The 23118-nt window shown below is 40.0% G+C and overlaps 1 protein-coding gene across 9 annotated transcripts in view; it reads right to left on the bottom strand.

Moving 5' to 3' along the window:
- Positions 1 to 23118, bottom strand: part of chl1a (cell adhesion molecule L1-like a) — a 50747-nt gene that overhangs the window by 12665 nt on the left and 14964 nt on the right. For 5 of the 9 annotated variants that reach the window (XM_085922226.1, XM_085922157.1, XM_085922183.1 and 2 more), the window contains exons 1-23: positions 22392 to 22482; positions 20609 to 20784; positions 20264 to 20372; positions 19973 to 20166; positions 19742 to 19864; positions 17195 to 17365; positions 16888 to 16926; positions 16611 to 16716; positions 16345 to 16526; positions 16085 to 16219; positions 15360 to 15500; positions 14626 to 14737; positions 12991 to 13157; positions 12299 to 12464; positions 12112 to 12236; positions 11503 to 11607; positions 10806 to 11003; positions 10407 to 10477; positions 10115 to 10337; positions 7919 to 8034; positions 6908 to 7112; positions 6639 to 6761; positions 4877 to 5059 (exon numbers count right to left, since the gene is read on the bottom strand). In XM_085922226.1, coding sequence (XP_085778352.1) covers positions 4877 to 5059; positions 6639 to 6761; positions 6908 to 7112; positions 7919 to 8034; positions 10115 to 10337; positions 10407 to 10477; positions 10806 to 11003; positions 11503 to 11607; positions 12112 to 12236; positions 12299 to 12464; positions 12991 to 13157; positions 14626 to 14737; positions 15360 to 15500; positions 16085 to 16219; positions 16345 to 16526; positions 16611 to 16716; positions 16888 to 16926; positions 17195 to 17365; positions 19742 to 19864; positions 19973 to 20166; positions 20264 to 20372; positions 20609 to 20690 — 3076 coding nt within the window. In that variant the 5' untranslated portion in view covers positions 20691 to 20784; positions 22392 to 22482. Of the gene's footprint in view, positions 1 to 3568; positions 3902 to 4876; positions 5060 to 6638; positions 6762 to 6907; positions 7113 to 7918; positions 8035 to 10114; positions 10338 to 10406; positions 10478 to 10805; positions 11004 to 11502; positions 11608 to 12111; positions 12237 to 12298; positions 12465 to 12990; positions 13158 to 14625; positions 14738 to 15359; positions 15501 to 16084; positions 16220 to 16344; positions 16527 to 16610; positions 16717 to 16887; positions 16927 to 17194; positions 17366 to 19741; positions 19865 to 19972; positions 20167 to 20263; positions 20375 to 20608; positions 20785 to 21869; positions 22002 to 22391; positions 22483 to 23118 lie in introns of those variants that run through there. The other 4 variants (XM_085922166.1, XM_085922218.1, XM_085922175.1 and 1 more) reach the window with 4 other exon arrangements.

The following is a 23118-nucleotide window of genomic DNA, read 5'->3' as shown; positions in this document are numbered from 1 at the left end:
GCCACAATACAAAACTTTATTTATTAAGCACTTTAACAAGTTGTATCAAAGAGCTGTACATAAAATACAAAAGACAATAAATCATCATACAATATAATAAATGAAATGTAAACTACTCTTTTCTAGAGAAAATAATAAAGAGCTACCTTTGCCTTTAAATTTTGTATCACGGATGTGCTGAGCTTTATTCCCTCTTGCTGCACATGTTGCTTGAAACTGTTAGATAAATGAGGAGCAATATTGGAGCGACTGACCAGTGCAAAAGTGCCAGGATATAGATGAAATTGTAATCTCCAGATCACAACCTGCTTATAATAACTCATGTCTGCTACAAGTTCAGTTTAAAGGTAAAGGAACAACGGCAGTTTTCTAACAGTTTGTCGGGTGGCTGGTAACACGCATCCAGAAGGATTGATTCGCCTGTCCAATTTAGTCTTCTCTCTCTTGTTTCATGCCTCTCCATATCTCCTGAGGGATACATTCTTCAGCAAATGGAAGTCGGCCGACTCCATGTCGGTGTGAAATTCCTTGCTGTTGTAGCAAGACATACAAGCAGTGAAAGTCCATTGTGTCGATTTTCTACGTTCAATAAAATACCACAGCCAAAAAGCTGCAATAGTGCAATAGGCCAAGTACAATCGGGGGAAAGTAACGGAGCAATGTTGTCACGGGCTAACGGCAAATGCGCGCACAAGTGCCGATACGCTCCAGCAAGGAATGTCACGTCACGGCATAAAATGCTGAAAACAGCCCCAAAATGGTTCGTATGATGCACAGTGAATATTAAATGACTAAAAGGATGGCAAAGCTCTCATCATGTAGAAAGTTAGCTGAGCTGTTGAAACCGGTTTCCAACTCAAATGTGCTCAATCTCTTCCTTTTTCTCCACTTGAGTCAATACAATACTGTAACTATGAAGAGAAATATTATTGTTGTTTGTCGGTGTGTGTGTAATGTCCAAAAATAGACTAATTCCGCTGATGGCTGATTTTTGGCTGCTGAGAAACTGAAGAGTTCTTGATTGCTATTTTTCCAAATAAAACCCCTTTTATCTGCATTACCCACTTTCAAAGCTACCAACCAACACATTGGCGATAACAAGCCGCAAGCTCAAATGTGGTGCAAGAGAGCAAATATTTGAATCCCTGTGGTTCACTTGTCGTTATTTTTTCCTGCGACTTGAGATTTGAGTCGCAATATGTGCACTTGATGCTGTTTGTCTAGTTTGAAACCCACGTTATCGCTTATGCCCTCTTATCTCATGAGACCCCAGGAAGAGAATGGACTTTTTACCCCCGTTTGATTCAGTTCCTTTATTTGTAGAGAAATCTTTCAACTAATTTGCATTTCATCTCATTTTGGCCACACAGAAATGAAGTTGTTTTTAATCTTAAATGCCATTATGACTATTTTCCGTTTGTAATATGAGCTATGTGGCAGTGGTTTGCATATCTTAATATTACACCAATGTACTGTAAATATTTATGTTCTCCTTTTTTTTCTATCTCACACAAAGAAACTATTACTGTATCTCAATACTTATAACAAACATTGAGCTACAATGAAATACTCCTTGGAATGTAATTCAGAAATATTATTATACATTTAAAATCATTAAGAACAACTCCTTCTCCAGAAAATGGAAGATAAACTTCATTCTAAGCTAATTCACTGACAAAGTTGTCTTTTGCAAAACTTTTAAACGACCCAAAGAGAAAAAAAATCCTCTTTTTACTAGATTGTTGACAAATAACTTTACCTTAAAGGAAAAATATAAAAGAAACCTTTCAGTGTGTGGAATTATTTGCTCCCAGCGTTCTCTTTTCAGCCCCCACACTGTCTCACAATCATTGCACATTAATGTCTCCAAATTCATGATGCTCCTGCTTGGTACTATTGGCAGTCCTATATTACATCATGAGCAAGATGCCTGGAGGATCACACTCCCCAAACAGAACCAGTTTGATCTCTCCACCAAGCACCATTTACAAACAATGAATCTTACGGCAGGGAGAAAGTTGAGAAACCCTCAAAGGAAACCTAAAAGCCACAAAGGTATGAGTAACCTTTATTAAAGAGAGGACAAATATCTCCCTTTATAGCCACATTTTCCACCTGGTGCATTGAGGGCTTGTTTTCTAAAACTCAGAATGGCCTCTGTGTTGCCTGTGCACTAGCTGTGCTGAAATTACAGTGCAGCCTGAATGGAATTGACGTAAATAATATGTTCTGGTTGAAACAGGCCGAGTTAAATTACATGGTACAACAACAAAAATCAAGTGTTCTACAAGTTCTGTTATAATTGTGATTTGGTGTGTGTAGATCACATTAAAAATCTAGCAGTGGTTGCGCTTGCTCAGGAACAACAGGACTCGGAGTCACTGGATAAATCAAAGCTTCGAGGTGAGGGAGTTGCCCAATAGAGAGGCTGTGTAACTGACCCATAGTATAAAACTGTGTATTGTGTCGTGTATCTGAGTGGATTGTCATTGAAAAGTAGGACATCTCAAAATTACATATAAAAAGCATATTTCAGGAAGATCGAGGAAAGATTTTGTAATGTATTTGATACACTAAAATCAGAACAGCTGCATCTCAACTCAAGTTGCTGGGACAGCTCTCAGAATCTGGGCATGTGTTTAGTCTGCTATGGGCGGTACAGGGAGGCTCCTCACTTTGTGACATCACAACATGAAGACCCGGCCGTTTTCTGGATCAGGCTCGATTCCATTGAGGAGGAATTAGCAGGAAAGCCCCAAGATTGAATGGAGAAAAGCACCATTTTAGGGGTATTTGTGTTGCAGAATGAAGTTTAAAACCTCCAAAAGGTTGATTTGGCATAATAAAGCTCCTTTAAGGGCCATAAATTAATTGGTCTCTAGCTAAACCATAACTATAATTTTTTTTAAACAAAGTGATTATTTACTATCATAAGTAAACTCACTTTGTTGTTAATTTATTTATTGGGTTGTTTTTTGTCTATTTTATTTCCTAAATGTATTAATTCCATTCCCTTGTTTGTTCATTATGATAACAACTAAAAAGACAGAGGATGTTCACCCTTTTTAATTTTGATAAAACAAACCATTTCCCCTTTATTAATTTGTGATCAGTTATAATAAATTACAGACATTTAACAGTCCTCGGTAGTATACTTGTGTATAAAAAAATATGCATTCCTCGTGAATTGTTAATAAGAATAAAAAACTTGCCAGGAAAGTTTTTTGTTTAAAAAAACAGGCAAAACAGCTTGCTTGCTGTTCAGTCAATATTGAGTCCAGACTGGTGAAAACAAAGCTACAAAACACTCGCGTAAATCAATATTACCACCAATAACTAATCATTTTTTGTTTGTTTTACAGTTTTATGGACTGTTTTGTTTTTTTAAATATTATTATTGTACTAACAAATCCGATATTCACAGAAGTGTAAACAAATCATTGGAGTTTAAATGATTCTATAAATACTCACAGTGTGAACCACAAATTGCCAACACCAATGCAGCTATTTTTATTTTATTAGAACATGGGGAGAAAAACGTGAATAATTTTGTTGTATCCAAAGTTGAACTACACACCTGATATTTTGAAATATAGCACCACAAAATACCAATAAATGCCAAACATTTATCACCAACACAAAATAAACCTCACGTTTCATAACGATAGATAAAAGATGTTAGAGGTGTTGCTCTCATCCTCATTAGCATACCTTATCTCAATATCTCTAGTACTTTGTATGCAGCATGTTGATGAATATTCTAGTTGCAATACTGCATTCATCAGATGTACCCCTTTGGAGGAGTTCCAGCCATCCATTTTCAATTGCGTTTGTCCTCATTAGGTTTGCGGGTGAGCTGGAGCGTATCTCAGCCGGGTTTGGGCAGGAGGCGGAGTATATCCTGGAATGGTTGCCAGCCAATTGCAGCATTGGAGAAGTTTGCCATTGGAAAGGAATATACATTATTCTCAATTACATCAACTAAGATTGCACATGACAGATGCTTTACTGCAACCGCCTGCTATAGAACTCTATTGCAACAATTTTGTCCACTTCTCACAGGACATTAAAGATACAGTAGAGCGTAGTTTCTGATGTATTACATTGGGGTTAACTTTAATGCACGTCGTATGAAATTTAAATCATGACAAGTGGAATATCGGTTAGGTAAGTTCTAATTTCCATTGTACCCTTGCTATGCGGAATGTGATCGTCATTGTTAGCAGGGATAGGCTCCAGTTATCACCCTAATGAGGACAAGCAGGCTAGAAAATTAGAAGATCGATGTAATGAAAATAAATACCAGTACAAAAAAGATTTTGGTTGGTTTTGATAGTTCAACCGCCATCACAGAAATGTTTGTGGACAAACTTACTAGTGTATTGTCTTTGAGTAATAATATGTTTCTCTATTTAGGAGCCCATTTTGAGGTACAGTATTTTGCACAAACTTTGAACCCTGTGGCTTAGAATCCAGAGTCTTATCTATGGATTTCTCATTTTTTTATAATATTGTATTATTTGTGCATATTCTCTTATATAGGGAAAATAAACATTAAAACACCTGCGCCTTATAGTCCAGTGTGGTTTATATATGAAAAGAAAATCAGGATTTTCCTCTAAGTTTTATGACTGATTTTAATGGCTACAACCCCATTTATGTGGGCTTGGGACCAACACTGAATTGGACTGCTTTGCACATCCACAGGCTGGGTAAGGCTACAACACCTTGTAAGTGGTCTCCAATTCAAGTACTAACCAGATCAGACAAAATTGAGTGTTCCCAAAAAATGTTGATACAACCGTCACATTGGATTCTACAAGAACATAAAGCCCATCATCCACTCTTCCGTTATGCATCTTTTCTGTCTACTCACGTGCTGGAGTGAAAGTGCTGCTTTCCTGCGCAAGTGGAGGTCCACACCCTACCCGAGTGCAGGCACTGAGGTGGAAGAGGTAGAGGCTGCCCTCTTCTAAGCCCTCCAGCTGCCACTGGGTGGTGTCGGGCCCTGTGATGTTTATTTCCCGGGAATGGAGCACCTCCTTTGTGGTCTCATTAACTACAAGAAAGACGTTACGTCAGTTCAAGTGAGCGAAGGGATGTGGCGGACGTCTGAGACGTCACAAGCGCATATTGTATGTTAATGGAACAATACTAAAAGAAGGCTCAATGGCCAAGGGATGTGGAAACATGAATAGGTGTCATGCTCACTCATGCAGAAGGCAAATGTCGCTGATACGTGTCGTGACAGGTGAGCTGAGCAGGAATACATTAAGATGTCAAGAGGGAGATGAGGCAGAATTCATAGAGCTCAAAAGAAGGGAAGAGTTTGAACAAGTGGCAGTTGATGAAGAGGGGAGGTGGCAAAACAGACAGTCGGCATAATAAAAGTGGGAAAACAAAGTAGCAAAACTTGAAGAAAACTAGCAAATGAAGAAGAAAGAAGAAAACATTTGCATAAAGTGTAGGCGGCGCAAGGAAGTGGGAATATAGGGGCAATCAAGAGCAGTCGAACATATCACCCAACATGCATTATAGATCAAAGCGCAGCGCGTGTGTGCCATGTAAAAAGCAACATCAATGCCAATGTTGAAATGCAGGTGAGGGAGCCAAAACAGCTCAACACCGTTTTAGGGGCTTTCATGTGCTGATGAACGCCATAGGGCTAGTCATCCACTAATTTGGACGCACAGAGTGGATGGCTCTGCGGCACTAGGTTGGCACAATCAACCCACAGTTATATTTTGTAATGTGGCAGGCATAGAAGAGGCTCTGGTGCTATCATATCACATTATCCAGCTAATGAAAATGTAAAAAGCAAAGCCCCTCACTCACCAACATTTCTCATGCATCTGGGAAAAGCTTGTGAATGGGGGAGGGCATAGGGGCAAAAGCAGCCTAGAAATGAATGATTGTTTTGGAAAAAGAATCTGCAGTCCCAGAGGAGGCGAGACGTTAGAAGACTTAAGAAGTCATCACTCTTTGGGGCGTTGGTGGGGCTTAGTTCAGAATTAAACACTGCCATCTAGAGTTTAACATTGACTCATACATATGAGAAGTGAGCCTTTCTTTATTCCAATTAATTTATATTCAGCCCAGAACATAGGTTCACTGGGGAAATTAATATAGATACACATGAAAATGGATAACAAGTCTTATTATGAGAGAAATCCCAATGGTTTGTCAGTGTACTATTCTTAAATTCTAAAAGTAAACATGCCAAGTGGCAATGCAAACACGTGGCGTGACCACGAAAAACAGTACAAAAAATTCTGTATATCTTCAATGCAGCAAATTTGTTTCCGGTCTACAGTAGCTGTTGAAAGAAATGTAAGGACCGGAGACACTGTCTGTTATAACCGAATGGAAATGACTACTTTAAAGAAAAAGAGGTTTTCATGTAAATTAAATGTACATTAAACCTTTTATATATGCAAAACCTGTTAAATAACCTTTCTGCAACAAACACATTGCCTCCCACAAAACGTAAAATCAAATGTGCTACACATACTAATGCGGAAAATCCCAGAGGGCTTTAGTATGTGTGTGTGCGTGTGTGCGTGTGTGTGTGTGTGTGTGTGTGTGTGTGTGTGTGTGTGTGTGTGTGTGTGTGTGTGTGTGTGCGCATGTACACATACTGAGGTGGTACTGTAGGAGGTAGCCAGTCAGGATGCCGTTTGCCACCAGTGGTGGACCCCATACAAGTCGGATGGACTCTTTCTGGGCATTGGAGGTAGTCAGAATGGGCACTGGTCCTGGAACTGCAAAAAAAAAAAAGCATAGTAAGTATAAAACTAGTATCATCTTTCCAACAATTAGTTGCCATTTTATTAGTCTATTTTTCATTCATGTGAAAGTTGTGAGTATCAGGAGCTGGGTCGATATAGAGTTGGAGTCATCACCTCACCTCCTTCTGGAGTGGTGAAGGTGACTGGGTCACTACTAGGCCCATTTCCCTTCTTGTTGAAGACATTGACAGTGAGTGAATACTCTGAGAAGGCGTCAAGGCTGGGAACAATGGCATGATTCCTCTTCCCAGGAAATGACAGCATGTGGCGCTCAGCCAAGATCCTGTCAGGATTCAGGAAGCTTCGCTTCCTCAGCCAGTGAATCTGTAAGAAGCAGGAATTGGTAAATTACTGTCGAGAGGAGAGACATTTTCCATTCACCTTGACCTAAATACAGAGCTGTTTTGCTTCCAATTTTCTTGTCATTTAAGGGAAGAATTCCAGTGTACTTAACAGATAGAAAAACTGTGCTGAAGAAAGTCGATGAAAAACGATGATCATGCTCGGGGCTTCATTTGTATTGTCAATGCAGAATCCGTTAAAAAAATTCAAGCAAAGCTGACAAAATAAAAACTATGCTTCCTCCTACTCCTTTTCGTATGTTGTGTGTACTGCATATGGTATATCTGAGAAGATTTTTTTTTAAATTCGATTTAAATGTTAACAACTTCATTAAAATAACAAGCCTTGGTCAGATGCGATGTTTGGACCTGTTACTTTCACTACAAGGTGGGTGTTGTGTGACATATTTGAAATTTGTTCAACAGCAACAAGGGGGCGAGGGAATACAATTTCCAGAGCGTTTGCTGAGAATCCACTCCAATTTTTGTATGGGTATGTTAAAAACACAACATCCTTCTTTCATATCTCTCTGACATCATCCAAATCAACAATCTCACTCCCCAAAATATGACATTTCCCAAATTGTGACAGGTTTTGGCTGGACATCAGCAATATGCAGTTTTGAAACTGACTTGGCTCACTGCTTCCCTGCATTTGGGTCCTCAATCTCACGCACACCGCTTGACAGTACCAAGCCAGCAAGCAATTGGAATTTGAAAACCATTTATTCATTTGATTATCTGCAAAGGCATACACATTTTTTGGGGTTGTACTTGATGAAAACTCACATGGTACCCCCTTAGATGACCTCTCACTGTGGCAGGCGGAACCGGGGTCCAGCTTACTCTCAGCGCAGTCGTGTTAATCAGCTCCACCGCAACATCCCGTGGCGCAGCGGTGGGAACTAAAGGACACATGGAGAGAGGTCACACAACTCTACAGAGACTACAGTCGAGCTTATGGACTCAGAAACATTACTGCACAGAAATGTTGGTGCAAGTGTTTTTGGTTGAGCTGCTAATGGTAGTAGCAAATGAGCAGGCACACAGAATGCCCCAAATCATCTTTTATGTAGAGGGGGGAAGACACCAAAATGAAGCTCTACATAATTTCTGCTCTACATGGTTGCTGGAAAGGACAGAAGCTAAGCAGACACTAGCAGCGACATCAGCAGCATCACGCCTCAGTTGGCCTACGCTGCCAAGCGCGTCGTGATCTAATAAAGGTCGCACAGATTCAGAGACAGAAGTGGTACATTTCAGATCTCACAGCTCTACAAAAGGTTATTTGCCACCTGCTGCACTCGAGGGTGGGAGAAGTTACTACAGCACAGCGGCACAGGCAAACAGGAAAAAAAAAAAAGGAAAGAACTTAACCTGACACATTTTCCCGTAGACAATGGCGAAAGATGACTGAAGATGGGATACCATAAAACAAAGAATTCAGGAAATCATCCAATGTGAGCTACTTGAGCCTCAAGTTAAGAGAGAAGTGACGTTTAATGTACCTAGAAATGAACATTCCCTTGGAAATTGTGTGTGAATGCTGAGGGATGATGTCACCATTGTTGAAATGGCAAAGAAAAAAACACCCCGAAGATTATCCTCAGCAATCATTCTGTGGTGTGGAGTGTTTGGCTTTTGCCAACAAAAAGAATAGGACCAACAATAGTAAAAAAATTAATAATCTGATCTATATTTCCGATCACATTTTTATAGTTCATCCACGCAATGGACAATGTGATTGTGATGTGAAAGAAAAGAAAAGGCATTGAGGATACAACCTCAAGACCAGGCGAGAATAGAGGATGCTTGTGCCGAGTGTTTGCTACATTGTGGTTTGTTTAACGCGGCTTCAGTACATCGCAGATTTTTTCAAATGAAAAACATTAAACATTCAAAATAAAACTTCTAAATTGAGAAATTATGGCACGAAAGTTGCCCACATGCCAGCACAAGGCAGGGAGTGCCCACACAATTGCAGTACGTACAATTGTACCTTTTTATAAAAAAAAAAAAGGTATAATAATTAGAGTTCTAAAAATAGTTTTAGTGTTGTACCTTGTTGTAAAAAAACTTTATAATAAGAGTTCTAAAAACATATTTCCAGTATGTACACTTGTACCTTCTTATAAAAAAGTTGTTAGGGTTAGGGTTATTTACACATATATATGTCATTTACACTATTGATATAGTATTTACATGTTTGAAAGTATTATTTAATGTTCTAATGATAAAATATGCACTTATATAGTTTAATATACACTTATTGATACACAAAAAATGTATGTATGTTAAAAATGAGAGGGTGACACTGCGGATTTTCACATATCGCGGGTGGTCTTGGAAACAATTATGCGCAATAAACGAGGGATTATTGTACACCATGTCCTTAATTCACCACAATAAAAATATTAAGAGAAGAGTGAGCAACTGTAATATAATTACCAGATAAGATAACAAAAGGAAGGCAAGCTTCTTCTCTTTTCTCTTTTTATTTCCTGGCAGTCTGGATCATCTGTGGCACCATGTTGCCTCTCACAGGTCAGTATTGGTTCCACAACAGACTCCTGGTTTATGAGAGGAGACTCTATTGTCGGTGGAAATATTATGATATTTTTATGGTATGCCTTGTGTTGTGTATTTGAGTAGTAAGTTAAGGGTAGGGTTAGGGGAAAAAAACAAAATAAAAAAAAAGGTTTAGGATATTTAAAATCAGTATGTGCGTGCACCTATCCATCCCTCATCCTGACATCCATTGTTCAATGGAACACAAGCAAGTTGAATTAAATGGACAGCTCCTATAGTTGCAGCCATTTCATGAACACCATTTGGAAAAGGAAAAAAAAAAAATCACACAGCTTTTAGTAACCCCTGGGAAAATGTTGCATGATGCACTGAAGTATGAGCATGAAAGCTTGTTTCCCAGTATATCCACAATAAATAAGTGCTAAATGTGTAGTAACTGGTGCAATATGCACTCACCATCTTCTCCAGAATAACCTGTAGCAATTTTAGGCTCCGGTCCCAAGCCAAGGCTGTTCCTGCTCTGAATTTTGATCTCGTATGGGATGAACGTTGATGTGTTCTTCACAACAAAGGAGGGTCTTTGGATCATGTGTTCTGTCCAGGTGTCGTTCACGGCAAGTTTCCTGTAGCTCACTTTGTACTCCAGGCCTGGGCCATTGTGTTCAACAGGCAGCAGTGGCTACAACGGCAACATTTCATTGCATTGGATCCCAGTATATGGAAATATTTAAGTCGAGTAAAATCTTACATCCCAGCTGATGTCCATTTGATGAGGTTGGTGGCCTTCGATTTTAATGTTTTCTGGGTTCCTATCAGGAGCTTTGAAAATATGGATTGTTAATTCTTGGACACTCATTTATATACATACAGTACTGTTAACATGAAGCTGCAACAAAATATTGTGGAACAAAGCTGTTCAAAGGTAAACTCTAAGTAAGCTTATTGCTGCAGAATTACAGTGTTATTCTGGCTGGCCCGAGACAATGTTAAAAGAACTGTGAAAATTTCATCAGCGCAGGAAGCACAAATTCACGCAAGTGCGGAGTGAGTGAGTGAGTGAGTGAGTGAGTGAGTGAGTGAGTGAGTGAGTGAGTGAGTGAGTGAGTGAGTGAGTGAGTGAGTGAGTGAGTGAGTGAGTGTGTCTCACCCGCTGGGGGGGTTTTGTAGCGCTCAGTGGGCTCACTAGGGGGGCCAGGTCCAACAGCGTTCACTGCGTACACTCTGAACTGGTAATTAAGATGTCCATGGAGTGCCAGCTCGGCTGTTGCCTGGTTACCAGGGACTTTGTGGAGCGCTTTCCACTTGCCTGCCTCCCATTGGCTCTCCTCATACTCCACAACGAATTCTGTATTCATGCAGGAGATGGGGGCAGTGCACGTTTAATTATCATCACGCACCCACGTACACGCCAGCACACTCAGTTGAACTTCTGAAATAATATATGGACATTGCGTTTCTGATGTATTATCTTAATGAAGGGTCAAAGTGTGGTTCAACATGAAGACAGTGCTGACTTAATTTAATTAATTTGAACTAATTCAATCTGATAATAAGTTGAAGACAATGTGTAAACTAACCGAGAAAGAAAACATATTTGCCTTATTGTTATCAAAGATAATAAATAGTTTTTGCACACTTGGACGCACAAGTTCAACACTTTGAGGAACACAAAATAGCATAGAAAACATTTCAATATTTCAACTTCTGTCAGCCTTATTCTATTGTTGGGAACTGTGACATTACAACAAAAAACAAAAACTTTGTAATAAACCTTTAAAGGGACAAAGTGTCTGTGAACATTAATTTAAAAGGGGAACCCATAATTCACATCAGGTTTGCCTCACCTATAATGGAACTGTTGTGATCACTGCCAGGTACCCAAGCCAAACGGATATGTCTCTTATTCTCAAGTTCACTTATCTCTACGTTTTGCGGGGCATCAGGAACATCTGCAACACACACCAACATCCCGGTCACAATAACGTTTTCAATATGAAAGAAGGATGATTACTGTCATGAGTTACACATTGGTAATATAATATCCAAAACATTGTTTGGCACCAACAATTTAGGTACTTTCTAAAAAAAACTTGGATGCTTTCTTATGTGGTGGTCACTATTTACATATCATTATTCACTACTCGATACGCTGACCATATCAATGTGGCAAAACGCACATTCTTAGTGAGACATAACAAACGGACACTACTGTCCAAAGGTTTGGGGTCACCCAAACTATTTTGTGTTTTCCAAGAAAACTAACACAATTGCACAAGTGTTGTCAAGGGTTTCTAATCATCCATTAGCCTTCTAACACAATTTGAAAACACAATGGTCCATGAGAACACTGGATGGATGGTTCCTGGAATACACCTAGAATGTAGATATTGCATTACAAATCATCAGCTAGAATAGTCATTTACCACATAACATAACAGGAGCGAGCACCTTACCGAGCACCGTGAGAAGTGCAGTAACATTGGCCTCATCCAGACGTGTTTTGGCCATGCATGTGTATACGCCCTCATCATTCAGGTCCACGTTCATAATCTGCAGCATGCCATCACCCACAAAATACCTGAACATAAAAAGCGTTAATTATATGATGCTTTGTAAATATACATGAACGCAACTGCCAACCTGGAATCGTCCTCGATGGAAAATGTCATCTTCTCTCCATCCTTGATCCAAGACAACTGAAAGGATTCCTCCAGACTTGTATCATACTTGGCCTGACACGTGAACTGGGCTGTGGTCCCACTGATGACCTGCATGTCCTGAGGTCCATTAACAATGTGTGTGGGGTCTAGCGACAGAAGAAAAAAAACAGGTAAGATTGCCTGAACCTTATTTTCAGATATCATACCTGCCAAAGGTGGCAGGTGACTTTATTAAGTCAAAAGTTTAGAATGCATTTTTGTTCGGAGATTGACAAAATAATAATTGTGTCTTAAATTGTTTATTTATTATATATTTTCCCTTCAGAATGCAATGAGACACAGAACAGCATCAATTTCAATTGAAGAAAACGTTGTTTTGCATATAATTGCTTTACCTAATTTTTTTGTTGTTGTTGTTGCCAATATTAAAAATGAAGACTTCAAGAAAATATGCCAACTTCATGCACTTAATTCCATTTTCTGAAACCAAGTCATTATCAACTGCCATTCAAAATGCCCATCATCCTTCAGGCCAAGCATCTAATTTCTGTCAACCATTACACCTCTTGGTAATAAGTTCATTTGTCATCATTTGGGTTCATTTGTGCTTGGCCCTTGAAGGACTATCTTGTTTACTAATACTTCAGCAATTTTCGTATTTTGTTGCGTTACCTTTCACTGCCAGAACAGCCGTGATAGATGTCTTGCCCTCGCTGTTATCTGCAACACAGACGTATTTGCTGCTGTCGTTCTTCTCTACACTGGAGATTTGTAATGACCCGTTCTGAAGGGCAACAAATCTTTCTCTCTCAATGGTTGCTGGAGTCTCATCTTTGGCCCTGAGAGAAAGCAAGAATGCACTCATATATAGTAGTTATTCCATAACTGACAGCCAAGTTCCATTATGCAGAACTAAATTAAAACCAATATTTTACAGTGTTCACAATATCACGTATATTTATTTTCTTCAGGGTGAATGGGCAAAATTTCCTACATTTCTTGAACAAAGTTTCTCAGAAGTGTGGAAGCTGCTGTAGGCTAATTGCAACAACGGGAATAACTCCATCCATCCATTTTCTATAGCGCTTATTCTCATTAGGGTCGTAGGTGAGCTGGAGTCTATCCCGTGTGACTTTGGTGAAGAGGCACACTAGTCAGTCATAAAGCACATATAGACATCACACTGTTATGTGTAGTCTTGTTGACAAACTTCATCACTTCACTCTCACATCTTATGCATAACAGCCAAGCGTCTCCGTAGTCAGCCCGTTCCAATTGTGCTCAAGGTCATTTCAATTTTAGGCGCTCTCAATTTGTGACCTAGGCATCTATTTCTATTCCAGTTGAGTTGCTTACATAACTCCCTACAACAGAAGTAGTTGGTCAAATCAACAGGCGTATGTCATATAGTGCACTTAATTTGTATTTCCCATGGCAATGAAATGGCTCAGGGCTTGGAACTGTCAGGCAGTTAGATATTTTGAGATCAAATGACCACATACGGTTGACTGGTTAGCACGTCCACCTCACAGTGCAGAGGTTGTAGGTTGGATTCGAGCTCTGGCCTTGTTCTCCCCATGCCTGCGTTAGTTTCGTCTGGGTGCTCCGCTTTCCTGACACATTTCAATAAACAGGCATGGTAGCCTTATTAGCCACTCCAAATTGCCCGTAGGTGTGAGTGTGAGCGTGACTGGTTGTTTGTCTATGTTTGTCCAGTCAGTGTGTCCCTCGCCAACTGCACAAAGTCAGCTGGAATAGGCTTCAAGGCTCGTGAGGAAAAGCTGTTCAGAAAATGAATGGATGACTACTACATATTGTGCCAATCTCTATCAGTTGTCTCCATACCAGAATATTCAGAAGACTCTTTTTGTTGCTGCAAGTTTCAATTTAACAAAGCCCATTTCTCAGTCTTATAATAATCTCAATCCATGTCAGTCAAGTTTTTAAGTGGATCATCCCCAGACACAAACTAGTAAGACCAAAAAGTGTATCTGGAGGGTGTAAGATCCTTTTAAAAGGAAATGAAGCAGAGCTTTAATGCTCATTAATAGAATCTAATTAGCCCCAATTTCGAGGATGGCAAGGATAATCTCATTAAACAGACAGAAGCCCATGTGGCGTGAATACCTGAAGCTGTGTGGTTTGAAAAGTTGATTCACACACTGCAGTTATACGCTTTTTCCCCCTCAGTCACACTCAGCGATGTGTTTATTTACGACTAAGACCACCCCCCCAGAAAATTCCACTGTGGGTACCTTTGTGTCATTTCTGTGAAATTTCTCACCAATAATCCTGTGTGCTTCTTACCAAAACATAGTGGGAGGTGGCGAGCCAAAAGCACTACAGTTCATGGCCACATCTTCACCACGTATCACTGCGTACTCGAGGTAGTCCGCGGTCAGGATCAGAGGAGCCATATCTATAAGTGAATGGAAAAATGACCAATGCCTTGTTCATGCGATATTAAAACCCACACAAAACCATCAACTAATAAGGTTTCATTCTTCTTTCTATGTTAATTTGTTGATCTTCAGTCATCTTGTGGCAGCTTTGTGTTGTCTTGGATTTTCCCGGGTATAAAATGTTGTTAAAATGTAAGCCCTTAGTATGTTCTACGGGCACTTTAATATCTTCGAGCACAGTAAGTAATCGTCTCTCCAGGAGAGCATGACACACTTACTGTACATGAGAAATATAAAGTGTGAATAATTTCTTGTAAAAGGGCACACAATTACCATTATAGTAAATGACACCATTATGAATATGTTTTAAGTGTACACACAACTTCTTAAAACATGTCTTTCCATTACATGTTTATTTTGTATATGCACTTGTCTATATTTACCCAAATTGTCTACCTGTCTTCATTAATGCATTATTGCACTTTATTTCTTTTCATAAGAATGTTTTTTCTGTACATGTGTTTAACATTTTACTTGTAAACATTTTGTCTACACTCCCGGATTTTAGATTTTATATGTAGCGTGGACTAGAGAGACAGCATATCTTAAACATGCTGTGTAAAAAAATATCCTACTCACTCATGACCATGATGTTAATGTTGGCCAGGACAACGCCATGTCTGTTGGCTGCTTCACACTGGTATACGCCACTGTCATCTGGCATGGCATTGTGGAGCACCAGTGTGTCATCAAGCACTCGTTTGTTGTTCAAGGGGTCATCTGAAAAAGAAACACTAAATCATGTTAAAAATTGTTCTGTTAAATTCTCCAAAAAATTCACAGTTGTTTTTTTTTTTTTTATACTTAAAGATGTGTGCACCAAAACTTGTGATTTTAAAGACCACATATGTATGGATACAAGTTTATCAACACATGATCATTACACAGGAAAAATTGTGAGAATATTTCGCAGCTTCCACCACTCCTGGGAAGACTTTCTACAGATTGCTGACATGTGTCTAAGGGAATTCTTGTCACTGCATCTGGAAGAACATTTGTCCAGTCTCTGTTTGAGTTGATCCCAAACACATTTGTTGGGGTTGAGGTCAGCACGCTTGTTCTTTGACACTAAACGGACTCCACTGGGGCGCAACATAAAAAAGGGACGTCAGCAAATTTGTTCCACTAAATTGGAATCTGTGGCCTGTGGTGTCAACATGGTCTATAATTGTCATGCTTTTTGAAGAGTCAAGTTAATCTTTTTTGCTGTGAGGAGGTGTATGCTTGTCATCTGGAACTCTGTGTTTGACAACAGTGACTGGTGTGCAAACAGATGCATGAAAACATGACTTTCCATCACCCACCTTCAAAAACGTGTCCATTCTTTCTCCACATAATGTCTGGTTGTGGTTTCCCGCTGACCGAGCACTTGATGTGCACATCAGAGCTGATCACAGTCAGCTGGCTATGAGGCGGCGCTGTCAGCCACTTTGGAGGCTCTGGGAGTTGTTGAGAAAAAACATGTTGTGGTTGCTTTGTGTTAAATCAGCTGTCATCACTCTGAGTCAAAACAAAAGTGCCCACGGTGTGCTTCTTGCATAGTGAGCACCTCATGTTGACTAACCTTCTACTATGACGTCAAAGTAGTGGGAAGCCTTTCCAGCTGAGTTTTTGGCTAAGCACATGTATTTGCCCTCATCACTTTCCTCGACTGCAGCAATGGTCAATAGTTTTCCATAGTTGTCCAATTTTGCTCGAGTGGTAAGCTTGTCTCCCATCTTCATCCATTCTATCTTCGGAGTGGGACTGCAAAAACATACATTTCTAAGTCAATCAAGGCATAGTAGGTAAATGGAATTATAAAAATGTGGTTGCAGTACGGATCCTCACTTTCCCCCTGGCACACACTCAAGCTGAATTTCAGCTCCTTTCAACACCACTTTCTCTGTCTGGACACCAGAGGGCAGCAGAAGGCTGGGTGTTCTCACAGGGGGGCCTGCCACAACAATAGTCATCCTCACTTTTATGCATAATTTAGTGGGCATATCAGCAAAAGCTATTTACATCTCCCAGTTGTACTGCTTCAAAATTTCAAAAGAAGTACTAAAATGAAACATCTGTGTTTTGCTGGATCTGATAAAAGAAGTGGGGCAGGGGAATCACTCACTGACGTGTCTGCTGTCAGCAAATTTATTCGCTGGTGTCCCTGCAGTGGAAATAAAACATTGTAAGTAGAATATACATACAGAGGTTTCAGCAGCTATCCCAAGTAACACACCCCAAGCAAGTCTACCAAGCAAGACAAGCCCTGCTTTTTGGTATGCAATAAACATGTTAACTAGGGAAATATGGCAAACCTCCAAAGAAAAATCCAAGTGTTCTACACTTTGTCAAAGTGACTTCTTTTTGTACACCATTTCACAGATGTCTCTCACACTACAATAATAGTTTTGATTGAAGGCTAATACACCTACATGGAGTGACCTCAACAGCCATAGCGGGTTTCTGGACAATTGTGCGTATGCGAAGAAAGTCGGCAAAGCAGCAGTAGTCTTGACGACTGTCTTTCTGTAAGGCATGAGAGAAGTACAGGCTGCCGTCAGTGCCCATGGAAACCCTCTCATCCTGCTGAATGTGCTGCAGACCTGCAAAAAGAGTGAACATTTCACTTAGAGACATGATACTGATGCCAAAACAAAACTAGACATACTGTATGCTGTGCAACAAATATGTGGAATGAGCAAGATGTTTTTTTACACTCTCACAAGTTCATTATCAATCAAAAAGCATGGATCGGAAGTGACAGAGGACAATTATAAATACACATTTTTTAGGAATGATGTTGAAAGCCATCACTCAAATTTATTTGACAACAATCAAGGAATTGTGGGAAATGTTTTTTATTGCATCCTATATAGTCACACGTGACATGCGTACAAATCTGCAGCTTTTTCATCCCAATAAAATTTTGAACATCATTGTCTGCATATGTAGACTGTTAAAATTACCATCTACCACCATTTCAATACTGCCATTGCTAAATAAACTAGAAAAAAAATCTGTGTTTTGTAGAGACCAAGTTATGGATTAGAATTTTTGATGAATACTTGTCTTTACAAATACAATAGTTTTGTTTTCTACATAATTTGCATTTGATGTGTCTGCAAATAAATCTACCTGTGAATGAATAGATGTTGTTTCGCCAATTACAGTGATAGTTTAAAAGGCAAACAATAGTAATTATCGGTGCAGTAGGTGTCGAACTGCGTGGCATGATTTGCTAATGACAGGGTTAAGTGTCTGGCTTTTGCCTCTGTCACCGCAAAGATATAAATACGACCAGCAATCTGTTTAGTTTGTGTTACAAAATACTGTCCACTTTTTGGGCAAAGATCAGCAGGTTTAGAAAATGAATGGATGGATGAATTTGGGGGTACAATGTAGTCTCATACTATTCTTGACTTCAACACAAAGTGTACTTGAATGGAACCAGTGAACTCCAATTGGAAGTGTGCTGGTTCGCACAGACCTATTATTTATGTCTCGGGTCACTGAAGCTTCATTTAGAGTCTCATTTAAAGCATAGCCTGAAGTCATTGCTTAAGTCAATACACAAAGCAAACTCATAAAACACTTTGAGTACAGAGTTATGTTCCATGGCACTTGGGAGAACTCGACGTCTATTCTTCTGCATTTGGGTCGTATATAAAAGAAAAGCACAGCGAGCACTTCTTTTGAGTTCTGACTTTCTGTCATCTGTTTGAAGGCTCCTCGAGAGGCAGACACTTGGCTTAGACCTCTTAGGGAAAAACAGAGGTCACCTTTTGCTCAACAAATCACTTTGTTTTGGCAGAGGTTTGAAAAGTGGCCCAATGTGAGGTAAACCCAGGTGTGGATCTTTCTTTTCCGCACAGTGTTTGATTGTGGCCATACTAAGCAGTAGGTCTGGGCAATTATGGGGCAAAAATAATCATCAGGATGATTTTCATTGATATGAAAATTCATTTCATTCAATCATCCATCTTCCAAACCGTTTATCTTCACGAGGGTCGTGGGCGTGCTGGAGCTTATCCCGGCGGTCTTTGGACAATAGGAGGAGAACACCCTGAACTGGTCGTCAGTCAAACGTGAAATAAAAAAGAAACATGCCTTGTACAATGTAGTTGTTTTTCTGTTGTGTTTGGTTTTCTAGTCAACTCCAACTGAGGTGTCATTAAACAGCCTAAAGAACTCATATGCATCACACGCTTGCCCCATAAGTAACATGGTACATACAGGCTACTTTCACAGCGTGAGGTTATTGAAACCCCACCACGCAATTCCGTATATTAATTGCTTTTCTCCCATGATAATGATTTTAAGGTGACAAGCAAAAATTTGAATCACAATTCAAATTTGATTACATTTCCAGTCCTACTCTATAGTCAGCATTATTGAGCAACATCTATCCATTTCAAAAATTGTGTGCTTACAACTTTGCATCAACAGTTTGGTGAAGGCCCTGTCCTATTTCCAGTGCATACAGCAAATTCTCTTAAGGCATGCTTGGAGGACTTAAGGGTGAATGATTCCTATAAAGCACAACGGGGCACCAGGCCTTCCTTCTTCAGTCTAACATCCCTTCGACAAATGCAAGCATTCTGTAACGAGTCTTCCCACAAGTCCTATTGTGGCAGCAAATGAGGCATCAACCCACATTTTATTCCATTTCCACATTCTAGATGGCAAATGGTCAGGTTTCCCACTGCTTTGGTCAAAATAGTGTAGGTCGATGCAAACAAACATCACAATTCAAACATCAGGTAGGGCATTCTGCATCAACTACCTTCTACAGTCTTGCTTTCAAATATTGAGACTAATGTCATAATCCAATCTAATGATAATGTTTCCAAGTGGCTACTAATTATGGGGTTCTTATCCCTGATTTGATGAAAGTTGCTTCCATCAAACAATCAAACATCATTGGATTGTGCAATGTTGTGACTGGTCAGTGTAAATGACAGACACAATTGTGATCTTACCAATGGACATCCAGTGGATCTTTCTTGGGGGGACGCCTTTTGGAGGGTTACACTGCAAGACGAAAGGTTCTCCTTCCTCAATAACAATTGGTTCAATTGTCTCCTTTGGAAATTTCGGCATACCTAATCAAAGGGAAAGGAAATAAATATTAAAACAAATAGCCTATCATGGCAGTAATTTGGCTGCAGTTGTTCACAACAGTTAACCTTTTTCCAGTCACTGTTACTTACTAGGTACTATCAGCTGAATTGGCTCCGTCATGGCGGTTCCCAGCTTGTTGGAAGCATAACATCGATATTTACCCTGAAATCGAGAAAGGCTTTTGTTTTGAAGCACAAAAGTACCATCCGTGGCAAGTTGGTCACTTCTGATAGTTGCAGACTGGGGAGGAATAAAGTCAAGATCATCTTTTGTCCATCTGTATCTGCTCGCAGAGAACAAAAGGCAGAGGGGTGACATGCAAATTAAAAAGCTGATCCCGTTTTTGTACAGTTAGCATTAATGAAAATACTATTGCTTACTCTGGGGGAGGGTTTCCCTTTGCTTCACACCTGATTGTCACGGTGTTGTCGTAAGGAAGGGCAACTATGGGCCCCGTCGTGTGAAATATAATTGTGGGAAGCTGCTCCACTGTCGTTAGAAGACAAAAGCATGCGATGTAAAGATGAATATGAACCAAAAACAACATTAGTATGGATGCCCAATCTAATGATCTTAACATGAATAACAAGATAAAAAATGTACTATGTGATTCTGATGTTGTTCAGACCAGCAGAGAAAGCCTTGCTAACCCCGCTGACCCTCCAAGGATGTATCGAATGTATGTTCAATACTGATGGCGAGCTGATCACTAATGACTCTCCTACCTTCAGGGGGGATATTGAGACTTGTGGCCTCAGTGCTCAGAGCCAGCAGCAGAACAAAGTGGAGGCTCCCTGCCAGCCTCATCACCCTTCGCTGGTCAGTGGACACAGAGGAGTAATGGAATATGCGTTGAGAAAGATCAATTGGCAATCCTTGGACTTTCTAAGGCACAGCAAACCTGCAGAGAGGCATTTTAAAAACACGGTCATGGCAAGTCTAGTTCGTTTAGAATAAAAAGGTAAGATAATAGCACTGCAAGCGTCTGCTCTAATTATATGCACAACTGAGTAAACCTCTCAAATGAAGAGTTGCTTGTCTGCAAATGAACAAGGTGGTGGTGTTCAGAATTTGATAATCAATTAGTTGCTGGTCATTCAAATAATGATTGTAGCCCTGATAAATTTTATAAATTAGTTCAGATTTGAATTTTTGAACTCATTTCATTGATATTTTATGACTAATTCAAAACTTTTTCCTCAACCAGTCTATTTGGATTCCATGTTATTGTAGGCATGGCCTTAATGAATGCAAACAAATCCAGTGAACATAAGCCAGTTAGCACAGCATCACATGTACCTTATTGTTGGGATGTTATTGAACAATGCAGCAGAAAAATTGTCTGTAGATAACCCTATTTTTTCTTTCGTCCGGTGGCATGGCATGCTTACTGTAAACCCAACTGGCACAAAAGCTGAGCTGCTGTGTGCTATGATGGCTAGATTCAAGTATCAGACTAGACATTGGTTTAAGCTCACCGGCGTTTCACGGTTTACAGCGCTGAGTCTGCAGCGGCATCCTTGGCAGTGCCAAATGGCTTCGCCCTGCAGCTAATCCCGCTATCTGAACAATGAAGGCTGGGATGTCCGACAATGACTGAGTAGGACTTGTAAAGATGTGAGTGGGCATGTGTTAGCCCGTCTTAGCAATGCAGGGTAATGTGGTAATTGGTGTTGACTCAATTCAAGATTAAGCTGCTTGAATTTAGAATCAATTAAACAAATTGAGAAAGCATTATATATTACACAGACCTTATGTGATTATCTTCCTTGGATTAAATGGTAAATAAAGCTGGCTAGATGTTTGTTGTGGTGTAGTAAACACATTTTCCCACTGTCAAAACACGATAAGCTGCTTTTATTCTATTACTATTGTGAAGTGCAGGCTCACATGCATTCTCACGCGCAGCTTTCGACTGAGTTATCCATCGCCAGTACAATAGTTAAAGACACGCTTTAGTGCCAAGAGAGCAAACAAGCTGCTTACAGAAAGGCCCTCCGTAGTAGGCAGTAGCAGACGTTTGAGCCTTTCATTTCAATGTGTGTCAATCCCAACAACACAGCATCAACCAGGCCCCGGCACATGACATCCATGTGCACAGATCCACTAATTGCACTCCTGAAGAACATGAATTAATTGTTATTCACATGGGGATCTGTCAACCTGCAACTTTGATGAGAACACAAGTAATCTTTAATGTCAGTGTGAACAGAAAGCTAAGCATTTCTTTCAGTGCCATCCAGCACCTGAGCACATGGCAGATCATGGCCTTAAAGTATTAGGGATTATGCTACCTAAACCTGTGTATGAAAATCAGTTGTGGCTACCATGCTACACAACTAATCCTTGCCAACACACAATTTAAAGTACAATTAGAAAATACAACCCAAATATGAACTACTTGTTATATCCACCTTCTGTAACTCACAAAGTTGCTGGATGAAATGGAAATAAAGCATAATACCCAATTGAATGTTGTGTGCAAACAGACTTTTAAGAAGTACTTACTAATTCTTGAGTCATTCTACATCCTTATGTGCATGACGGTGAAAGCTAGAATTCCAGAGACAGCACCATCAGGAGAGCGCTCCAACTCCTCTCTCTGAACAAGCACATTTGACATCATGTTCTTCCTGCTCCACCTCAGGCCTGCCCACTTGAACACGCCCCTCTACTCAAGCGCCCAAGGGTTGACAGGAGAGTCGCTCAAGTGACATATGTTGCCAAAGCCTCTCGCCTGGCAAAAGAGGCTCTCTAAGCCAGTGACAAAGCCTGCACTGCGGGGGGCCTGTCGGGAGCATGAAAGAGGAAGTACAAGCATATCTGCTTTTTTTTTTTTCTTTTTAACTTGGATTCCTCCATCACGCCTTCCACAAACTATTCACGCCCATTTACACTGTGCTCATGATTTCAATGCAATGTGTCTGAGTGCCATTGAAAGGAACAGGGAGTCATCTTTTTGAAGATTGGGGCTTTTGTAGAGGGAACTGTCTTTGGCTTGACTTGCTCCAGGCTACTCGTACAGTAACTGGAGGAATGGGAGCAAATGCTTGAAAGAGAAATGTTGTTTTCTTTTCTTCTTTTCTGTAGTTTGTCAATCTCATCTTCTTATTTTGGCCTTGAAGTATCATTTTTTTTCTCCCAAAGTTGCAACTACAACTTTAGTAGTTCAGTCGTGATCACGGCAGATGGAATAATCATGGCAAACTATTCCACTCAAGTCCTTCAAGTGGCA

This window comes from Syngnathus leptorhynchus, chromosome 1, assembly GCF_054491065.1.
Source record: "Syngnathus leptorhynchus isolate UIUO chromosome 1, UIUO_Slep, whole genome shotgun sequence".
Taxonomy (NCBI): domain Eukaryota; kingdom Metazoa; phylum Chordata; class Actinopteri; order Syngnathiformes; family Syngnathidae; genus Syngnathus; species Syngnathus leptorhynchus.
This window is presented reverse-complemented; position numbering and strand designations above follow the sequence as displayed.